Here is a 20,909-nt window from a genome sequence, read left to right on the forward strand (position 1 = left end):
CCTGTTTCCTTACAGATAACATTGGAAAGTCCAGAAGTACATACAACTGCTTATCTTCATCACTGGAAATACTATACATCATTTTAAAAGAGAACCCTCAAAGGAGAGGTTCACTGATTTCTATATATACTACATTGGGTAGTATATGAGGGTTAGGGCTAAACTGCATGCTACATTTAGCCTTATTCACTCCCATGACAAAAGATACCAAACCCTTAGTACCAAACCTAGAGACAGGCAGAGCTTCGCCCTGTCAAACAAGCACCGGGCAAGAACATACTGCTGGAATTCTGAAAGCCTGGTGAACCTTTCTTTTAAAAGAATGGCTATTTCTCACAGTGGTTTTAAAAATATCTTTATAGGAGGAAGTTTGGTGTGTCACCACCACAATGTCTCCATCCTGTTGAAGGTGGTATCTGACCAAACACTGTGGTCTCCAAGAGGAAAGCTCCTTATATAAGAGACTCCACTGATAAGATATAGTCCTCTAATTATATTGCATGTCATTTCAAAGATCATAGAAATGACCTTCAGTATTACACGCCTTTGTAAAGGAGAAGATGAACCTTATATACAGTGGGTCTTAAATCAGGAGCAGCTGGAGTAAAAATATGGTACCCTTTAGTGAGATAAATAAGTGAAATAAATAACATTTTCTTCAGTGGATGTGTAAGAACATGAGTCACTTGATCTTCAATGCTAATACTAAATTTAAATATTTGCACACAAGCACAATTTATTTGTGGGACATGGGACTTTGATCATATTGCAATCAATATGATGAAAAACTAATGAAAACACCCATTCATTCTGATCTAAAAATCTCTGGCTGTAAAAGGAATTCCAGTGACCTTTCTCTCCCTACTGCTGCAGCTTCAGGCAGCAAAGAATATTAATGTGTCAGTATGGAAAAAACAAACCTGTTTTTTTCAAGCTGTGTTCATTGATTAGATGAGAGGATGAGGTTAACAACCACTTTTTGCCCCACCTCTCTCTCTCTCTCTCTCTTTCTCTCTCTCTCTCTCTCTCTCTCTCTCTCTGTCTGTGTATATATATATATATATATAAACTACTGCCAGTGAAACAGAGGAGTTAATGGAGGAGTTAATTGCTATACTTCTGTGCTAGGCAGATTTCAGATACGAAATAAATGCCAAATCTATAGACACTGACTTGTAAGGTTGAAACTGAGTCTGAGGAGAAACTGTTAATATTTAACGACGATGGCAGGCATAAACACGGACTGTCGCACTGATCTCCAGCCATGGTCTCCCCGAGAAGATGACAGAGAAACATACACAGGACCCTTCTGAAATGCTGATGAGATCTTTAGAAGCGACACTGAGGTGAGAGTTCATCTACAGAGGTTGTTCAGATGGGCCCAGGCTCCTGCATGCAGGTGACACGAGCCCTGCATCACCCTGCGTGATTTTCACTGATGAGGGTGCTTCGCCCGCTCTTTGGCCGTTCAAAGGACATTCCGAACTTGCCAGTTGAGGCCTTATAATTCTATATGTTGTATGGTATAAGCACTTGGGTATGTGTTCCTGTGAAGGAGAAAAGTGTACAAGTATATTTGTGTGTGTGTGTATCCAGAGAAACAGGACGTTTCGTTCAGGACTACGATCCTTCATCATCAGCTGTTCAAGCAAAGAGCTTCTGAATTAGTAGTAGGAGGAGCCAGTTTATAGTTTATATAGCATAAATGTGGGCAGATTTACCTGTTTAAATTCAACAGCTATTTGGCTGTGCAGGCATACAGATGTAAGCTACACTACTGTACTGCTCTTAAGATCATCGCTCTTACAATAATCTTCGATCAGATGTAATCACACGGAAAGTTAGGAACAGTTAAAATATTTTTTGAGTTGTCACCAGACCTTTAAAAGTGGCTTGGTGAAATTTGTTAAAATTATTGAAAATTTCAGTGTCACTCCTGAGTGTTCTGAGGCCTCAAGAGAGCCATCTGAGGAGTTCGCGGATGCAGTGGACATTCACGAAACTGATGGTGTGTCAGGTCATAGACATACTACATGTGCCATCTGATTTGAGTGAGGATATGGGGAGTTGTGCAGCAGGCAGTACACACAGTGAGGAGCTGTGCACTAGACCAGCAGCAGATAACCACAGCGCACTGCACCAGATTCCCTCCAGGGTCAAAGGTGAGCATGGACGTGCCAGATGCCAAAGAAACGTCGACGGCTGTGTCATACAAAGCATAATGAAACCCCTCAGCAAGCAGAGGTCTGCTTAATACAGACAGCAAAGATAACACCATCCTGGCAACTCTGATTAATCTTCGGATTCTGGCTATGATGTGTTTAACATCTTAAAATAACAAGAACAAGTAAAAGATATAAGCTCATGCAGTGTTCTGGACCAGGAGCAGAACCATGGAACCAGAATCAAGTCTTGCCACTTCTCATTCAGGCCCAAGTACTGTAAGTTAACATCTATCATCTATTTGATATATAAAGCATACATTTGACAAACAATAAAAAACGACTCTCTAACGACTCTCTTAAAACTAAACAACCCTATAATAAGGGAGTAAAAGACTGAACACGTCGTTTTCGCTCTCTCCTCCCAGGTTCATCCAGAAAGGAGCGATGTACAAAGTACCGTTTTCGCCGCACTATTCTCTGCCTCACAGACGCACTGATACACCTGTTCAGCAGCTCTGCTAATGCCCTTAATGAGTCATAAAGAAATAAATACGTTTGTGATAGATTTTTAAAATAAATAAACAAATGTGTGTAAGTCCATAAATAATAAATGTTTGCCAATACAACTGCGCAGGTTTGTTTTTCTCAATCTATTATTGTCACTGGCGAGGAATGTGCGAGGTTAAAACGGAGGAAGCAAACGCGAGTCTTAAGTATTTAATGAAACGAACGAAAATGTTACTGACCGTAAAAGTGTACTAAGTATGACAAAAGAATCCAACGTAGCACTCAGTGACCGACAACGGTCACGAAAACAAAACACGCTTATGAAGGGGACAGCATAAGAACATAACATACAGGTGCAGGTGTGGAGTACAACACACACAGCTGGAGGCTGCTGGAATTAAAAAAGTATGATTAATAAAAAAAATAAAATAGAATTAAACATATAAAGAATAAATTAAGAGTTAAAAAGACATAAAAATGCACCGTAATGTGTGGATCACAGCGACAGCTTCGTCCCAGCGATCCCAGCTTCTCCATCGTTACTGGAAGGTTAAGGTGGGTTGAGGGGAGTGGAGCTAGAGAGCCGCGTAGAGCCCACACGGGTTAGTAGGCTTCATCAGGGCTCTCATCCAAGCCCCGTCAGATGTGGTTCTAGAGCGATAAAATCCATCGATACAAGAGTCCATGGGTATTTGTGCAAACGTTTGAACGTCAGTCTTTCTAATTGTGTTGAAGAGGTTTATAAGGTACAAATTATACCTTTTATAGGTTGTATTTGTGAGCGTACATGTATATAGTTTGTACTTTGAAGAACCAAAATATACCTACATGAGACGAGTGCCATGATCAGACAAGGCTGCTCTCTCTATCGTTTTGTATTTACCCAACGCAGTGTCTGATAATACATTTTTGTAGTGATGTTTTCTAAATATGAAGTAGAATTCACCTGATTTTCCAGTGCCACGTTTGCCACGAGAGCGCCGTCATCCAAGGACTACGATGCCCACAAACCCACTGTTCGTTCCCAGTCGCACATGTCTCTGGTTAGCATTGTGTCTGTATATAAACCGTCTGCGTTCAGTCAGTCTTCCCGAAGTATCGTTTGTCTGGTGTACAAATATGAACAAAAACATTTGTACTATAAAAACCAGCGCTAGCTAAATGCTAGCTAATAACATTAGCGGCAGCCTCCTCAGTAGCAAACTCAGAGTAATAATAAAATAGCTAGGACACATCAACATATCTACCGTTAGTTATGTAATACTGACTAATGACTTTATATTCACTCAAAACATGTAAAGTGTTTGCTAAATTGTTGTTAACTAGCTTCAGATGAGAAAAGTCTCGAGTAAACCGTTTATAACCTTTGACACATGCTCCTAACTGGTCAATGAATAAACCATTGAAACCACTGAACCAATGAAGAAACCATTTTCAAGCTGCACTTGGTCTTGAAAAGAGGTTGCAGGATTTTCACGTAGCAAAACTGTTTTACTGTACCAGCACTATAGTGGAGACAAAACTGAACTGAGAGCAGTGTGCACCTATATTTTGTTGGATTATTCTTCAGATAACATGCATGCACATTCATTTCTGTGCGTCTAATTCAACAACGTTGAAGTGAAACTTAAAACAATAAGCGTCGTTTCTTGCTGATATTTAAATATTCTTTGTTGGGGGCTTCATTGCCCCAGTCTACTGTGACCAGGCAGAGTAAAGATAGCGTATCATGTTTTAAATCAATCTTAAAACTTGTAATTTTGCGTAATTAAAATTCAAAAACATAATTTTATTAACATTCGCAACCAACAAAGTGAAAGTTACTTTGATTTTCGACTGCTGATTCTTAAATGTGAGATTTCAAGTAAACATTACTAATAATTAGTGGATTGTTTTAGTAAATACAATATCGGGGTTTACAGTGGATTGTGCTGTTCTGGACTGGGATCGACATTGTAATTCCTGGGATCTGTTGGATCCACTCCTCCATTTCAGAGCTCACAGCCCAAGTGTCCCTATCACCACTGGAGCAACCTTGGTGCTAACCTTCCACATTCTTACACTGGCCTTCCCCACATCCTGTGTTTAGTACAATTGCTTAAACTACTGAATTCTTGATAAACTTGGGGAGTTTTGATGGAAATTCAGATGGTGCTAACCTGGCAATGCCAAAATATTCTATTCTAAAACATTTCTATTTTATTTTGAATGGAAAAAAAGTTGGAGTTTGAAGTTTCATTGTCTCATTACTAGACTAAATAATAATTAATTACTAGATGAAATAATAATAATTCATTACTAGATTAAATAATAATAAGACCAGTCTTATAATCTTGACAACAGATGTGACTTTGGTTTCTTCACATTGATAATACAATTTTATTTGCATTTTAAAGAGTTATGTTAGTCTTTGCAAGAGGATTTTATTTTAGGTAACTGTAACCAGACATAAATGATCACATCTCAAGTTCTGAAGTTCTGAAAAAAAAACATATTCTGTATGAAAGCTGTATATGTTTTGCTCTGTTTTCTGTTTTAATTTATAACATATACTTAGCCTTAGTCCAAGGTTTTCCAGGTGTCAAACCTGCTCTCTAACAACAAGATCAAAAATCAAGCTTCCATCATGACAGTCTGAACAACCATTTAATGTTGCGTTTTTCTTACGTTAGAAGAAAATGTTACTCATCATTCCTTTAACATGTGCTTAAAGGTAACTGTGGCAAACTCACTGAGGACCATGCTCAGCATTTTATTCAGAAACACATACAGTATTTCCTAAAGGAAAACATTCCACAAGAGAGGGAATAAATTCAGTGCCATATGATATCAGCCAAAAATTAAACAGCAAATCACTAAGAATCAACAATACATGACTTCACTCAGGTGCACTCAGATGTCTATTACAAAATAGACAAAAATTTGATTTTTACATAAAATCCCAAATCAATCCCAATTCATCCTTTCTGTTTCTGATGCAAAAGCCCCTCACTGTGAACTCAGTGCCTCTCATTTCCTTCCAATTAACAGGCTTTAGTTTGGACCTTTTCATACTGCAGTGTACTGCAAGAATAGGACAGAAGTGCTGTGACCTTTGTATACTTACACCAGTGCCCCGCATGAGTTCAGGCTTCTAGAGAGAGAGAGACAGACTTAACAAAATATGGGGGTCAGGGGATGAAACAAGCTTTAAGTCTATACAAAGATGATTCACTGAAGAAAGGTTTGATGGGTTGGTTTATGTTGGGTTACAGCTAGTCCTTGAGGAGTTTGAAGTTACTGGACATATCTGGTGTGCTGTCTGTGTTTTGTGCATACTTTTTCAGCTCTGCCGGGCAAAGGTTTGTGCAGAAACGCTGCCAGTGTCAAGTAGCTGTAGTGTTTACATGGCTTGATTCCAAACAGACGGCGCTGTGTCATTCCCAGGGCGAACTGTTGGCAGCACCATGTCTCTGGGCGTTAGCTAGGGGAGCTCCTGAGAGCAGCAGTCAGGAACGTGTGAAATCCAGTATGTGGAGCTTATGAATGAAAGAGGTGTGGAAAATAAGAGCCTGGTTCTGTGGTAATTAGAGCAAGTGCAGAAGTAATCTATTACACCAGGGAGAAAACAAAGCAAGAGAGAGAAGGAGGGAGACAGTGGCCGTAAAAATAAACACCTCATCAACTGTCTTTAAAGGCTGCAATGTGTATGCCTAACACATAAATCACAAGGTCTATGTATGCATACTATAGTGCCACACACACACACACACACACACACACACACACACACACATATACGTGAATATGTCTATCTGTAAGTATCTCTCCCACTTCCTCTCTGCTGCTTTCTCATGCTCTCTTTCTGTCTAATGTATGGCCATGACCATGTAAGCTAATTCCCTTCTGCTCATGCTATTTACACAAATCTCTGAAGCTTTACTCAGAAATACCCCCATCAAGCTCTCCAGAGCATCAGACCAGCTAATGGCTCCTCCCCTGCTCCCTTTTTTCCTTTTTTTTTTTTTTTTTTTGCTGGGCAGGCATACGAGATAAACATTATCGATTTTGCAACATCCTGTCTTCATATTAGAGGCCCTCTACAGTTTCGATGAGAGAAATTGTGTGCATTACAGGAAGGCTGGTGACTAATGTCTGCCATGGCTCCAATGAAAGCTGAGCCCCCCCTGGAGAGCAGTGGATGGTACGCACACGCACAAGCACACGCACACACACACACACACACACACACACACACACACACAATCACTGGATGTGAGAGACAAGCAGTGCAGATTTTGAGATCTGTATTATCTTGCAGGATTGTCTTGAGGGAACCCATCAGGTGGAAGAACACAGGAGTCAAGGTGACCTGCTCTGTCAGACACAGTCATTGACAAATTCAGATCAGTTCTCTATTGTCAGACAGCCACATGCAAATGGACTGATGGCAAAAGGGTCAGATGGGTGAGGTCATGGGTGTTACATGACCAAACCTCAGGCTTTGCGTCCTGCTGCTAGTGAGTGGTTTGATGGAACACGAAGAGGGAAGTTTTTCCATATTCCAGGCCAGTGGGTTTTTAAAGATTAACTAGTTAGAGTTGGATAGTCATATGACTTTCATAAGCCCTCAGCATTCACTGTATGAAATATGATACATTAGCATTCAGTTAGTTGAACAAAGACAGTTTGTTGAAACACAGAATAATCATTGCAGGCTATTGGATAATACAAAACAATGGGAATATTATAATGAGATGAGCCCCTTTCTCTTATGTAAAGTTACAGTTTTGGTCTGTGCCAGACATTGAGGATGAGGTTGTAATTAACTTTCACATCTTCATGGGATGAGTTGTATGAAGCTTACATGTTAAACTGTTTGTCTACTGAGCTGTTGAAATGTAGTGGGTGTTCCATAATATACAGGATTAGGTTTAGTTGGCTTAATGTGTGTTTATTTATGTAGAGGTTGTCCATGAGTTATATTTGTTTTCGAATGATCTAGAAGGCAGTAAATTCTGTGTCTTAACTGCACTGGTGGGTTGGCTGGCAGGGCGGACCATCGCGCGCAGGCGAACCTTCTGAGCGTAGGAAGCAGCTATACCATCAGACACGCGCACTGTCTTCAAGCACTGGCTCACGTTACATGATACTACGTCACCAATCATATCATATGGTAATTGACGCTATTTTAGGCGTCCTGTCTGCGTTCAGAAATGCTTTTCAAGTAGTTTTCGTCTCCGGCCAATTCATTCAGCCTTCCTCGCGCGGCTGTCGTGTCCCGACTGAACGCTCGTGCTGTTGTGGAGCAGTGTCCGAGCCTCACTTTGGTAGAGAGGCGAGCCTAACTGCCTTTTAAATGAGATACAACCATTAGCGTGCTGAAAGGGTTGCCACTGAATCATTTCATTTCCTGTTTAGTTTCCGTTAAATTAATCTAGACACACCGAATAAATCTTGACACACAGGAAATCCGAGAATCGAACTCTCTAGGCAGAACTTCGGCAGCATCACTTCTGGAGAGCAAGGTCAAAGTTCTCCTGGTGGCAAAATGAACGATCTACAGGAAGATTTCGCCAAGATCCTTTTGCTTAAAGAGGAGAGGATTAAAGAAATGGAGAGGCGGCTTGTGGAGAAGGAGGAAGAAATAGATGATCTGAGGAGAAAACTGCACAAATGCCAGTCAGTGTTGCCGAGCGCGCAAATCATTGGACCCAGAACGAGACGAGCTCAGGGCATCTCAGCAGAACCCCAGACCTGCAGATCCTTCCAGGACTTGACAAGAGAAGCTTTATGCAAACATGCGAAGTCCGACAGGCAAGTAGCATCTATTTTACACGGATCTGTAGATGAGTTCCACAGCTGTCTTTGGCATCTGTAGACCAGCGTACAGTTTCTTACAACGTGAGCATTACAGACGTGCGAGACAAGACAGTTCCTCTCTCGCGGTTACTTTTCGCGTCGGTTGGTGATTTTGTAACAACGTAAAGATATAAGACAAGCAGACACGTCTGACTTTACTGACCCATTTAAATCCAGGAATTCAGCGTGGGGATGTATTGCTTACCATGTATTTGCCATTTACTAAATGAACGTAGTAAAGAATTCTAATCTGTTTCTGATTTAGGTCACTTTGCCCAAAACTCTTCAGTGTTTTGAGATGATTTCCCCGTTCCCCTTTTCTTTTAGGTAAACAGGAACATTAGATAACTAGTTAGCCATCCGAGCCTGTTTACAGTGGCATACTCGAAAAGTCGTCCTTACACTGCCCTGTTCATGAAGCGGCACGTGTCCAGTCCCTCCCTGTCTTCACCGCACGAAACACTCCATCCTAACCTTGCTGAATATTTAACGTTTACATGTTATTTAATTTCAGAGGTACTGCAGGCATGCTCATTTCAGCCTAGCTTTTAGGTAATTAAAATCTTGTCTCATGCTACATTCATTGTCTTTTTAAAAGGCATGGCTTGGTTATTGACTAGCCTGATCTTATTTATTTATTGTTAAAATAATGCATACTATAGGGTGACTGCCGGCCAACCTGACTGCTGATATGATCACATCTAGTCGGATGAGTATATCGGCATATTTCTCACACTAGATGGCGCTAAAGTACTGTGGATGTGAAGGTCATAGCTCAGTCCAGAAGGCTTTGTAAATTCCACGTTGTATTTCACGTACAAACACGACATCTTAGTCTTCTTCAAGTGCTGCATCTCCATTAGTGGATATCCATCATGAAGATAAATAAATCGCAAATGTAATTTAGGTTTGTATTCTTGTTCAGCTATTGTAGTTGCGAGGAAAATAGTGGTCACAGTGGTCAACATGTTCAAGTTCAAGTTCAAGTTCAAGATCGGTTTATTCGTCACATACATAGTCATACACAGTATAACACGCAGTGAAATGGTGGAGAGTGCTCTGTCCAAACTGAGGAAGAGAACCAGGGGTGCATAGAGAAAAAAAAAAATACAGATAAATATATATATTCTACGTATGTACAAAAATATATTAACAATGTATGTACAATATATGTATATTATGATTATATACACAATGTACAATGTATATGGTTGGGTATATATGTACACAATCTACAGAATGTACAGATCCATTTTGTATAATACCATATCTACAGTTGTTGTGTAACAGGTTAATTGAGTATAAATCTAAATCTATATATACAGATGTACAGATATACAGTCATGTTATGTGGTGGTGGTGGTGGTCCCCACAGTTTATCAGTTTCCCTGATTCAGGGCCCGAATGGCCTGTATGTTTCTTTAACATACTGCATTATCGACCTTATGCTACATCTTACAGCCTTAATTTAGGGTCTTTACTATAGTGTCATTTACTGTAATGTGATATATATGTAAATGGAACATAATGAAATATATACTTTTAGTGTAACAACCTCTCTATAGATCACCCGCTAAGAAATTCCTCTTTTTAAAATAACTTTGATTTTGGTAATAAACTTTTAGTTTAAACAGTACAATTTGACAAGTACACAGACACTATTCCCTGGGGAAAGAGCCTGCCTATGCATGGCAGCCCTGTGCTTTGACAGACTCAACCTCCTACACCTGGCTTCCTTTGACTAATTTAGAACTCACTATATAATCAACAATCTCCTTGAAAAACACTTGAACATGGAAAGTGTGTTATCTCGCTCAGACATAAAAGGTTCCTCGTGGCCTGTGCTGTGCTTGGCTCGCGCGTCGGCCCTCCCTGCATTAGCGTCAGATGTCGTGCGGTCGTGCGCTCTCAGACGCTTTGATGTGCAACCGCTCCATGTCTTGTAAGTCTTTGGCGAGGACGGCAGTATCCCTAATTAGACCCAATGGTCAGGATTAAATAGAGTGAATTCAAATTCACATCGGGTGGAAATGAAAAAAAGATGTAGTTTATGGACAAGACAAGATCTGAATAAGATTAATCTACAGCATATTTGTAGGTTTAGCTGGTCTAAATGTAAAATGAATGTATCACTATTTAATAATGATCTGAGTTAGGCTGTATCTGTCATACTATACTCTGACCACAAGAGGGAGAATTTGGTCCTTTTTTCGGATTGCTTGTCCTAATTTAGCATCGTCCAGTACAGGTGGTAAATTAGTACTTTCAACAGCTCCGCTTAATCGCAAGAAATAATTTTAGGAAGGTATCGTATTTGTTAGCTACATGCAGGGTAAAGGCACTGAACTGTAGGTCACAGAACATCAAGTATATGATATTTGAATTAATAGTAAACATTAAGCAACATATCCAACCCTATTCAGCACTGCAGACAGCAGTGTGCAGATATCATCAGGGTGCTTGCAGGGTACAATCAGACTTCCCTTGCTGTTAAGGTTAGTGGTGGTAGAGGTTAACTGCTTGGACATGGTCGTTTAGGCCCTCGTTTACAACATGCATAAAGGCAGCTGTATGGTCATGTCCTTCTTGGTGCAGATGAAGGAAATTCAGTTTATGTTATGTTAACATGTGGGTTTGAAAACTACTAAGTGATGCAGTGGGGTCTTTCTAAAATGGTGGCCCCTGTCATGTCTTTGAAGTGCGGTTTCTGTCTCCCAGATTACATTATGATGCCAAATATAGTACCACCCACTTTTCTCGGTGTAAGTTTAACATAGAGGGGTTTTCTGGGATAAGATCCATTTATGTGTGAACTATTAAACATTAATCTGTTAAACATTAAATGCTGCCTTCCGTAACAGAATAGCATAATGACTGTATTTCATAGGAAAACCAGAATCACAAAACAAGACGAAAATAATATCTATTGCCTTTATGTTTGGGTTTCTTTCATTCCAGTCAATTGCTACCCAGTGCCACCTTCGGAAGCTTTAGCAGCTGCTGCTGGAAGACATGTAGTGATGTGAATATGAATTTGTGCAGGATTTCCTGCCAGGTTTAACTGCTCGAGCGCTCGCGGTGGCTTAGCGATGTCAAGGTGTGCGCGGGCGCATTCCTATTGGCTGGTGAGCGTGCAGAGGAGCGCCGCGAACTTATTACTCCCGCAACCGAGACCGAGAGGTTAGGCTCTCCAGACCCTCAGCGCTGCCCGGCGCGTACGGACGCGTACTGCCTCTGTGGAAACTTCGCTGTGCCACTGTGATGTGCCTGGAACGCCTGTGTGCTTGAGGCTTTGTTGGTTTATTTTTAAATAATTGGCTCGTTTTGCCGAGTGTAAGTGGGTTAGGCTTTAAAGCTTTATTTGCCCATACAACCAGAAGAACTGGGACCAAAAAGACTAGTTAATTTCATGCCTGATTCTTTAAGTTAAGTCGCGCCGTTGAGATCCGTCTCCGCTGAGGTATGGGCACTTTACGTGATCTCCAGTACGCGTTACAAGAAAAGATAGAGGAGTTAAGACAGAGGGACGCGCTTATCGACGAGCTGGAGTTAGAGCTGGACCAAAAAGACGAACTCATCCAGAAGCTTCAGAACGAGCTGGACAAATACCGTTCCGTAATAAGACCGGCAACGCAACAAGTCCACACGCAGAGCGTTCTGCAGGAACATCAGCGGACCAAGAGGCAGGCGATCTCAGCCGAACCCACAGCCCTGGACATCCAGGATCTTAATCAAGTTACGCTCCCTTTCTACCCAAAGAGCCCACAGTAGGTCTCCAAATGTGCACATTTGTGTTTTGTCGTTTCGACATACGTCTGCAATATGGTACTTAATAAATGCTAATGCAGAAGTTATAATAACATAATAATTATGTAACAGCATAATTATTACTAATATTATAGTGATTTAATTAATTGCTTGTCAACCTGAAGGAGTTTAGAAAGATTGGCACGGTACAAAGGAATCAAAACATTCCTTTACATAAGATAATTCAGTAGCCTTCCAACTCTTAGTCCCTGGGCTACCGTTTTGGCAGCAGACTCGATTCGACATAGTCGTTGCAGACAGTGGCCCGTTACACGTGTCAAAGCATGGGCAACCCCCGTTCACACTTGTTGCTTCTGCCCTTTCTTGCTAACACCCAAGTAGTTCAATCAACCAAGAATTAACAGAATGAATGGCCAAACATAACTCTTAAGCGCTACTCATGTCATAGATCCTGTATGATACTATACCATCATTTGAATAGTTGCCCATGCAACATAGTCCTACCAAACCTCTCTTTGATGTAGGGGACAGCACAGATTAATTGAAAAAAAAAAATCAATAAATTGGTAAATATTAAAATACTTTTCACTGGGAAACTTTTACCAAGAGACTATTCACAATAAAATGTTTATGTGTTTAGTGTTTATTCTGGAAAGTGGTCTCTTTTCCTGGATTAGTTTTACTGGTTTCCCACTTGTGCTTTCCTCATTCCCCATCTTTATTCTCTCTGTCTGTCTGTCTGTCTGTCTCTCTTGCCCTCTCACTCTTTGTTCTGCATTTGTGTGTGTGTGTGTGTGTTACCTGGAGCTTGCTGGCTCCATGCGAGTGCATCATGAGCATTTGTGTTTCCATTCATTCTTCATGAATGCGGATGGTGAATGGAAAGCAAATATTAACCGTGTTAATTTGACAAACATTGACAAGCGTCTGTATAATTACAAGGTACCAACACAGTGAGGGTTCCTAATAAAGGAAGGTATCCCCTGATCAGCAGCAGGCACACTCAAATAAAGACTTAAATGTACCGAAATTGGTGCCATCATAGTAGAAGATCAGGCAGCTTCGGTAATGTACTGGATTCTTGGCTCGTAAGAGATCTCATTGGGTAATGTGATTTAATTCTGAAGGCTTGGGGGATGCCCATGTCATAAAGCTTACGTTATAGCAATAGGAGCATGTACTGTATGTATGACTTTTACCATATATGTACATTTTTACGTTTATGGCACTTAGCAGACTCTCTTTTCCAGAGTGATTCACATAAGTGCTTTGTTTGTTTGTATGAATTGTTAATGTGCAGATGTCTCTGGGTTTCTGCTCTTTCCCTGTTGATGATTGCTGTGTTCATACAGGCTGTTGCCTGTCCAACCATGCTCTGTCTTTAAAAGCCAACTGCGTGGGTTGAAAGGTCTCAAAATATGTTCTTTGGCTAATGTCACAGCATCAGACTGCTACACCCAGGGCAGAACTCTTGAACCGTTTCAGGGACGGTTGTTTTCCCCAGGCTGGCTTATCGAAGTACCTGAGGGGACTTTTTTGTGTCACATGCTGAACTTTTCATATATTTCCTCCATTTAATTTTGCCAGTGGACTGTTAAATGTCCTGCTGACTTTTAGCAGCATGCCATTCAAATGGCCTGCAAAAAGAATGGCTTGCGTTGAGCATTTGAAAATGATTATTAACATGTTCTTCTGTACAAGGCCCCATAAAGGTTTCCTTTTTCCCGGAATGTATCCATCAGCATGAGCATACTTTATCCTTTTAAGGCAGTTGCACTGCTTTGGTCTCCAAGGCCTTGAAGACATAAATCTTTTAAACAAAAGAGTGGGGGGGGGGCAAGAGACACACTATAAACCACAGCTGAGTAGATGGGTGGAGAGGTAATGGCCTAGCTGAGGATGATGGCAACACGCACTACAAGTGTCCTGACCTACAGTGGATGCCAGATTGTCTGAGAAAATTCAGCTTTGCGTAACAAAGCCAAGCTCCATCTGGCTAAATATCACACCAATACTCTTCTAAGTAGCCTGCCAGCCTGTTGTCCCTCATCTGAGAGACTCGGATTCAATTCGTGAAGCCTGACAAAAGTTAGCATTTAATTTGCTGTCACCATGGTCACCCCCCTTCAAAGCAGTGTGTGGTTTGGACACCCTCAGAGGGAGCTGGTCACGAAATGCTAGCTGTCACCTGTGGTTGCTGGCTCAAAGAGGAACTTTGGCACTCAGCTGCGATGGCCTTTCTGATCTCGCTAATGAACAGGAGGAAACAGAAGTCCTCCACAACCACTAAAGACTAAGGAATTGCCAGTATTTTTATTACTAGAACCTGTTTTGGTGCTTAGTGAGAACTATTGTAATAGATTGCTTGGAATCCACGCTAAATTTCATATTTCAAATTCATCATTTCAGGTAAAGGAACTGTTGAGCTTAATATGTCATTTATAGTAACACAAAGATGCAAGCATGATAGTTTTGGTAAACTATATAGTCTTAATCACATCTTTATTATGAGTATATCTCCATATTAAAACATACCGTGGTTCATATTTTCACTGCAGGCTGAAGTATGATATGAAAGATCTCATTAGTGAGCTACTCATATAACTTTGGTGCCAACTGCTGCTCAGCATTGACAGATAACAAACATAATGACTGTTCTAATTTTGCCTTGATGGTGTAAAATTCAGCTTGAGGTCAGACAGTATTTCAGAAAAGAAAAAGAAAAGAGAGAGAAAAGAACACTTAGCTTTGTCATTGTCTCCAGGCTCATATGTGCTGGTCAGCAGGCACTGGTGCCCAGTAGGAGGGTGGAAGTGGTGGGAGTCCTAAAGTGAGGTATGTGAGAGTTACCCATGCACAGCTCATGCGCCATGAGGTAACAAGTTCACTTGAGCACACATTATACTGGGGGCCATGGCATAATCCCTTATCATGTAAGAAGTGTGGTTTGATTTCTCTCAAGGAGACAGAGTGTCTCTCGCCTGCGTTATCAGCGTAATAAGATAATTGAAGTCAACCAGCGCATGGATGGGAATTGCAGCTTCCAAAAGAGCACTTTCTGAATGGCATTTGGCTGCGGTAATGGCGAGGCCTAACGATGCCCGGCAGAATAGCCTGCGCGGTCAGAGTCAGTGTGACACACTGCGCACTGGACCGGCATCTCTGAGAGCATGCACGGTCTAGGGCGATGGCTCTCCCTCGAACCACCGCATTCGTAGGCTCACCTCCCCAGCCTTGAGACTGCACGAGTATGCTTTCAGTGTCTTTAGAAAGAGAGCCTCCGTTGTGAGAATCTGTGCCATGAGCTGTGTGGATGGTAGTCTGAGAAGAAGCCTTGAGAGGGACCATCAGAGGGACCATATGTGCTGCTCTGACATTGCTAAAGCACCATAAGGTTTGCATTTGTTTTCTCCTTGATAAAAGTGGACTCTTTCTATTAGGTCTCTTATTTCCATTATTTATTTTATCCTTTATTTCCTATGTATTATTCTTGTTTTTATCAATATCCACAACAGCAACAGTCATATGTAATTATGTAATGATATATTTGATATGTTTTCCAACACTTAATTTGATATGTTTCTTTTACAGGTCCAAGGAGTTAATCAAGGAGGCCATCCTGGACAATGACTTCATGAAGAACCTGGAGCTGTCTCAGATCCAAGAGATCGTGGACTGCATGTACCCTGTGGAATATGACAAGGAAAGCTGCATTATTAAAGAGGGGGACGTGGGATCCCTCGTCTACGTCATGGAAGGTAAAAGATTACATCCAGGCAATTATTTTAAAAAGAAAACAAAACATTACTACCTCCTTCATAGACCTTTCTGATACTCCATTTATCAGATTTCTAATACTAAGGGATGGTGCAAGAATGAAACCCTGTCAGGCTGTCAGAAAATGCACCACTGATGTTATAAGTTAATTAAGGACAGTACCAAACATCACCCAGTACTGAGTGAATATCTGAGTAATATTACCTTTCACGTTTTCAGCGTTCAGTATTGATCGCGCATTATCATCATGGAGAATTAGAAGATAATTGGCGTTTTCAAACTAATTTTGATATTGAAATCCTGGACTTTCTACCATGTTTAATCAAGAATTGTTAGAATTAATGATTAATACTACTGATTGCTAAGTAAGAGACTTCATTGCCATTTATAAAGTGATTATTTTATTTGTAAAATCTTTCTGTCCTGTCTTACAACGCTTTTATCCCAGCGTGTCATTTCCAGATGACAGGCCTGTTGAATGGTGACCCTGGACAGAATTACACAGCAAACTATTTTCTGTTGCTGCTATTCTCTGCTGTTTGCAGCAGAAATATCAGTCACATTTCCCTCTTCGTGCTTTTCAATCTGAGTTTAAGTGGGCTGAGAAAAAAACTGTCCTTTTCTGAAAAGCTTTTCCAGGTTGTTCTGCATAAGCTGGGCTGATAACGCACACTCCCCCGCAGCTTTGGAAAAGACTTTCAGATGTGCACAAACGTTTGACTGCAAAAAGCTTCAGATTCACCAAAAGCGTCTGCTGTGCAGCAGGTGTCTATGTGACACTGCACTCACACTTCCATCCAGCACGTGCCAAAATGTAACATTTCACATTGTTTCAGTTTGTACTTGCACTGCATAGACGTGCCTAGAATCAAATGGTCTTTAAGTTCATGAAATAACCAACAGGATATTATTTGGTGTATTAATATTCAGATGTGGTCTGAGCTCAGAGTGGACCAGGAGAAGATCCTTATGCTGATTTCAAAGTGCCTGTCTGGTTTTTCTGTCACTGATTGAGCACAAGCAAGACAAACAATTGCAGCTGAGGTAGCAGCACAGACAATGCTGCTTCTTGGAAGTCTCCTCTGTCCTCGGTAGGGACACCGGGAGGGATCACTCCAGCTAGAACAAGAGAGAAATTGGTTGTTGCTGAGGCATTTCAGCCATCTGATAGAATTCACCTCATACCCCCTCATCCCCAACTGCTCTGGCATTCAGAGATATACTCAGCTCTGAAGCTTCAGACGATGGTTTGAGGAGACGCGTGGCGAAATGCCAGCTGAGGTGCGGAGTCGTTGACGGTGGAGGCGGTATTCTAGCACGGCGCCTCTTTGTGGCACAATGCGAGCTTTTTAGAGACATGGCGGAATACTTTTGCCTGCCTTTCCATAACAACCCAGGCTAGTGTCCTTGTATGAACCCTTTCCCACACGGCTCCTCATCATGCAGATGCTCACCACCACCCCCCAATCCCCACCCCACCCCCGCCATTGTTTAACCCTGTAGATCTACTCTCCCAGGCACAGTCGTCTTATGGACTCAAAGTGATGGGTCTGTACTTTGCTGTGTCAGACATGCCCCCCCCCCACCAACAGACTGTGCTAGTTTTCCCACCCAGCAGAAATGGCTTTTTGTGCCTCTGTGACAGTAATAGAAAGCCAAGGGCCATTGTCATGCAGTGCTTTATTCAGGCCCCTCTTCTGTGTCATGCCCTGGCTTTGACAGGGAAACAGTGGGCTATAAGAGCTGCCTGCCCTTACGCGTGGTGTTAGCAGGGGCTTGGGTTTGAGTCACCCTTCCAGGGCTGTGTTTGGGGGAAGGAGAGAGGTATGTGTGGGAAAGTGGGTGCACTGTTTCATAAGAGCGCCTGTTCCTCTTTTTGCCTTTTCCACCCGAGTTATTGGATATGCAATTAGGGCATTTCAGCCGCACTGAAGTGGTGGCAGCTCTGTGTGCATTTTAATTGCATTCTGACTGACTGGGGAGTACGATGGGCATCAGGCTGAAACAAATCATTAGTGCTGCAGTTTGGGATTTGGGAGTTTGTATCTATTAAAACAGAGCTATAATAACAGGAATTCAGTCTTTCTGTGTCCTGAGGAAAGGTGTTGACAAAACAAAGCTAGCAGCTCCATGTTTAATACTGATTCAGATCAAATTAGTGAATTGTGTTAGCTCAGAATTGATTGATATTTTATGGGAAAAAATTAATTGCCTTTTGATAGGGCTGACAATTGTTGTGTCACCCATGGAATAACATGAACTTGTGTGAGATTCATAAGCTTGAAATAGTTTTGTGGCTGTCTATTTAAGTACTTCCACTGACACTGTTGATTGGAGAGAGAATTAGATAATGTGGTAAAATGGTGGTAAAATACTGTTAGAAGTCAATCACAGAAGACTTCCTTTTATTGCATATTTGTAGCTTTTGTGATCTAAACAGGAAAAGATCCTCCCCCCGTGGCCCCATCTGCTGTTCTAATGATGAAACTGGGCTATGCTTAACCCGCGTGAGGGTTTTAAATAGGCCAATGTGAGAGTCGTTTGGTTTTCTTTTTGGAAAAGCACAGATGCATTGGATCTGAGATCTGGACTGCAAGTAACAGTTTAAACAGTTCGTCTGCCAAATTGCCACAAACTGTCTCTGCATGCTGATGGTTGCATAGCAACCTGCTGAATGCTCATCCTTGGTAACTTATTTACATTCACATTAACATATAGGGCCCCCCCTCAGAAAAAGACATTGGGTCTGTTCAGATTTTGTTTTCATTACATTTTTTATGTGCTGGAACAGAACAAGTTCCTTATCTTAACGTAATATATATGCATATTTCCAGAGAAACAGGATCTATTGGACAGAGGTCCCTTATCAGCTGTGCAAGCGAAGAGCTTCTGAAGGTCTAGGAGGTGAAACCAGTTTATGTTAGAAAAAGAAGATGTTTAAATAGTAAGATTCATTCCAGAACTGAGCTACACTCTCGCAACTTTAGCACCCCTTGGAATGAATCTTATGATTTGAACATAATGATTTCAACATACCTGCACAGATGAAGCTGATAGAGAATCTTTATTTTAAATGTTCTGTTTCTTGGGAAACCTTGTGCACTACCTTGAACGTTTTCTTACCTCTAAATATATAGATGTAGATGTAATAATTCCTTCTCACATTTTAGAGAGTGTTGACAGAAATGATGAACTCTCTAGTCATTTGACTGTTTGTCTGACTTTATTCTGACATTTGAGGAATAATGTTTATCTGATGTCTGATGTCTGCAGCTGTGTCTGATCAGCAGAACATTGTGCGTGAGCTTCTTAGAGGCATGGCGGAATCCTTTTGCCTGCCTTTCCACAACAACGCAGGCTAGTGTCCTTGTATGAACCCTTTTCCACACGGCTCCTCGCCATGCAGATGTTCACCCCCCCAACCCCCACCCCACCCCACCCTGCCATTCTTTAACCCTGTAGATTTACCCTCCCAGTCATGACTGTCTTAAAGACTCAGATTGTTAGGTCTGTACTTTGCTGTGTCAGGTATGGCACCCCTGACAGCCCGGGTTAGTTTTCATGCCCAGCAGATGTTGCTTTTTGTGCCTCTGTGGCAGTTTGTATTTTGATGTTTGAGGTATAATGTTTATCTGTCATCAGGTGTAGGTGATCAGCCACATCCCTGTTTATTCAAGCTACAATGCTAACATTGCTAACAAGAAGTAAAGCTAACAGGCTGCAATTATCATGATGCAAATTACATGAAACCATCATTACACACAAAAACCTCTTTGTTCTGCTAATATCCTATAAGCGGTTGCCGTAGTTATAGATTATGAATTTTGCTTTGCTGTATTTTTTAAATGAAGGTTTCACTGTGGCATCATAAGAGTAGAAGCATAAATAGACCAAAAAACAAACAAACAAACAAAAAACTTTAGCCTGGCAAAAAAAACCCAAAAAAACCCCCACTATATCTCATAAGCTTCCACTTTGTGCTGGACCAGTGTCAGTCTGACACTCTGGAATAGAGAACTGTTTTTCTGACCATGTGAAAGCTGGATCAGTCAGCATGTGGGATAAAATAAAGCTCACACTCAGCGCGACTATTTCCACCCCCTCGGCAAGTAAGCGCCAGTATCTGCTCCAGTGTCCGTCATATCAATATTTGCCTTTTTGAAGTTATACAGAGACATTGTCTAACAAAAGGATTACCTTGAAGAGCTGTTACTGAGAGTTGGTCGGGCTGCAGGCGGGTCTACAGTCGCTCTGAACCCTTTTGTTCACTTGGACATTGACCATTGAAGCTTGGCAACCTTGTGGAAGCACACGTCAAAGGTGGAACATTTCTCTGCACTACTAATCAGCGCGTTGGCCTAGAGCGCCCACTGTGCGAGTATTTCAAGAGAGGAGTGAATGCGGTTTCTAAAAAAATACATGTGACTTTGGACTCTTAAACACCAGTGTCTGGACACAGTGGCTTGCTTTCGGATAAAACCATAATGAGCTCAGTCAGACAAACCTGACACGGAGCTTTAATTATGGAAAGGCTAATGAGAAGCCAAGCTATATATTACATCCACACGAGAAATGTGTGAAACACCCCGGATTAGGCTTTTGTTTCTGGATGTGCACTTGCACAAAAAAAGCCACAATTAACCCTTCCAGTTTTCATGTGTGCCCTTCAGGACTCATATAAACACTACAGGGGCTAATTCAACACTGTTGTTTTGGCTTAATGTTCAACATGGCTTAATCTTAATTCCTAAATCAGGTCTACTTTTGAAAGGAGATGAAACACTGAACTACTGTGTTGTTATATTAGATATGAAACTGATTAGTTAGCAGTGTCAGCAGCTGTTACTCAAA

At 41.4% G+C, this 20,909-nt stretch overlaps 1 protein-coding gene and 1 long non-coding RNA gene across 4 annotated transcripts in view; one reads left to right on the top strand and one right to left on the bottom strand.

Moving 5' to 3' along the window:
- Window positions 1-1,460: 1,460 nt before the first annotated feature.
- LOC113576987 lies at window positions 1,461-3,847 on the bottom strand. The gene is made up of 3 exons (XR_003410574.2): window positions 3,619-3,847; window positions 3,156-3,323; window positions 1,461-1,547 (listed from the first exon to the last, which is right to left on the bottom strand). It is a non-coding gene; the product is annotated as an uncharacterized LOC113576987 (long non-coding RNA).
- Window positions 3,848-8,170: 4,323 nt separating this feature from the next.
- The window catches only part of prkg1b (protein kinase cGMP-dependent 1b), an 82,390-nt gene continuing 69,651 nt past the window's right edge, over window positions 8,171-20,909 (top strand). For 2 of the 3 annotated variants that reach the window (XR_003410579.2, XM_027009432.2), the window contains exons 1-2: window positions 11,580-12,280; window positions 15,873-16,039. Coding sequence is in view for 2 of the 3 variants with exons in the window: in XM_027009432.2 (XP_026865233.2) it covers window positions 11,976-12,280; window positions 15,873-16,039 (472 nt within the window). In the remaining variant the exon portion in view is untranslated. Of the gene's footprint in view, window positions 8,469-11,579; window positions 12,281-15,872; window positions 16,040-20,909 lie in introns of those variants that run through there. The other variant, XM_027009434.2, reaches the window with a different exon arrangement.

The sequence above is a fragment of the Electrophorus electricus genome, chromosome 14 (genome assembly GCF_013358815.1).
Source record: "Electrophorus electricus isolate fEleEle1 chromosome 14, fEleEle1.pri, whole genome shotgun sequence".
NCBI lineage: Eukaryota > Metazoa > Chordata > Actinopteri > Gymnotiformes > Gymnotidae > Electrophorus > Electrophorus electricus.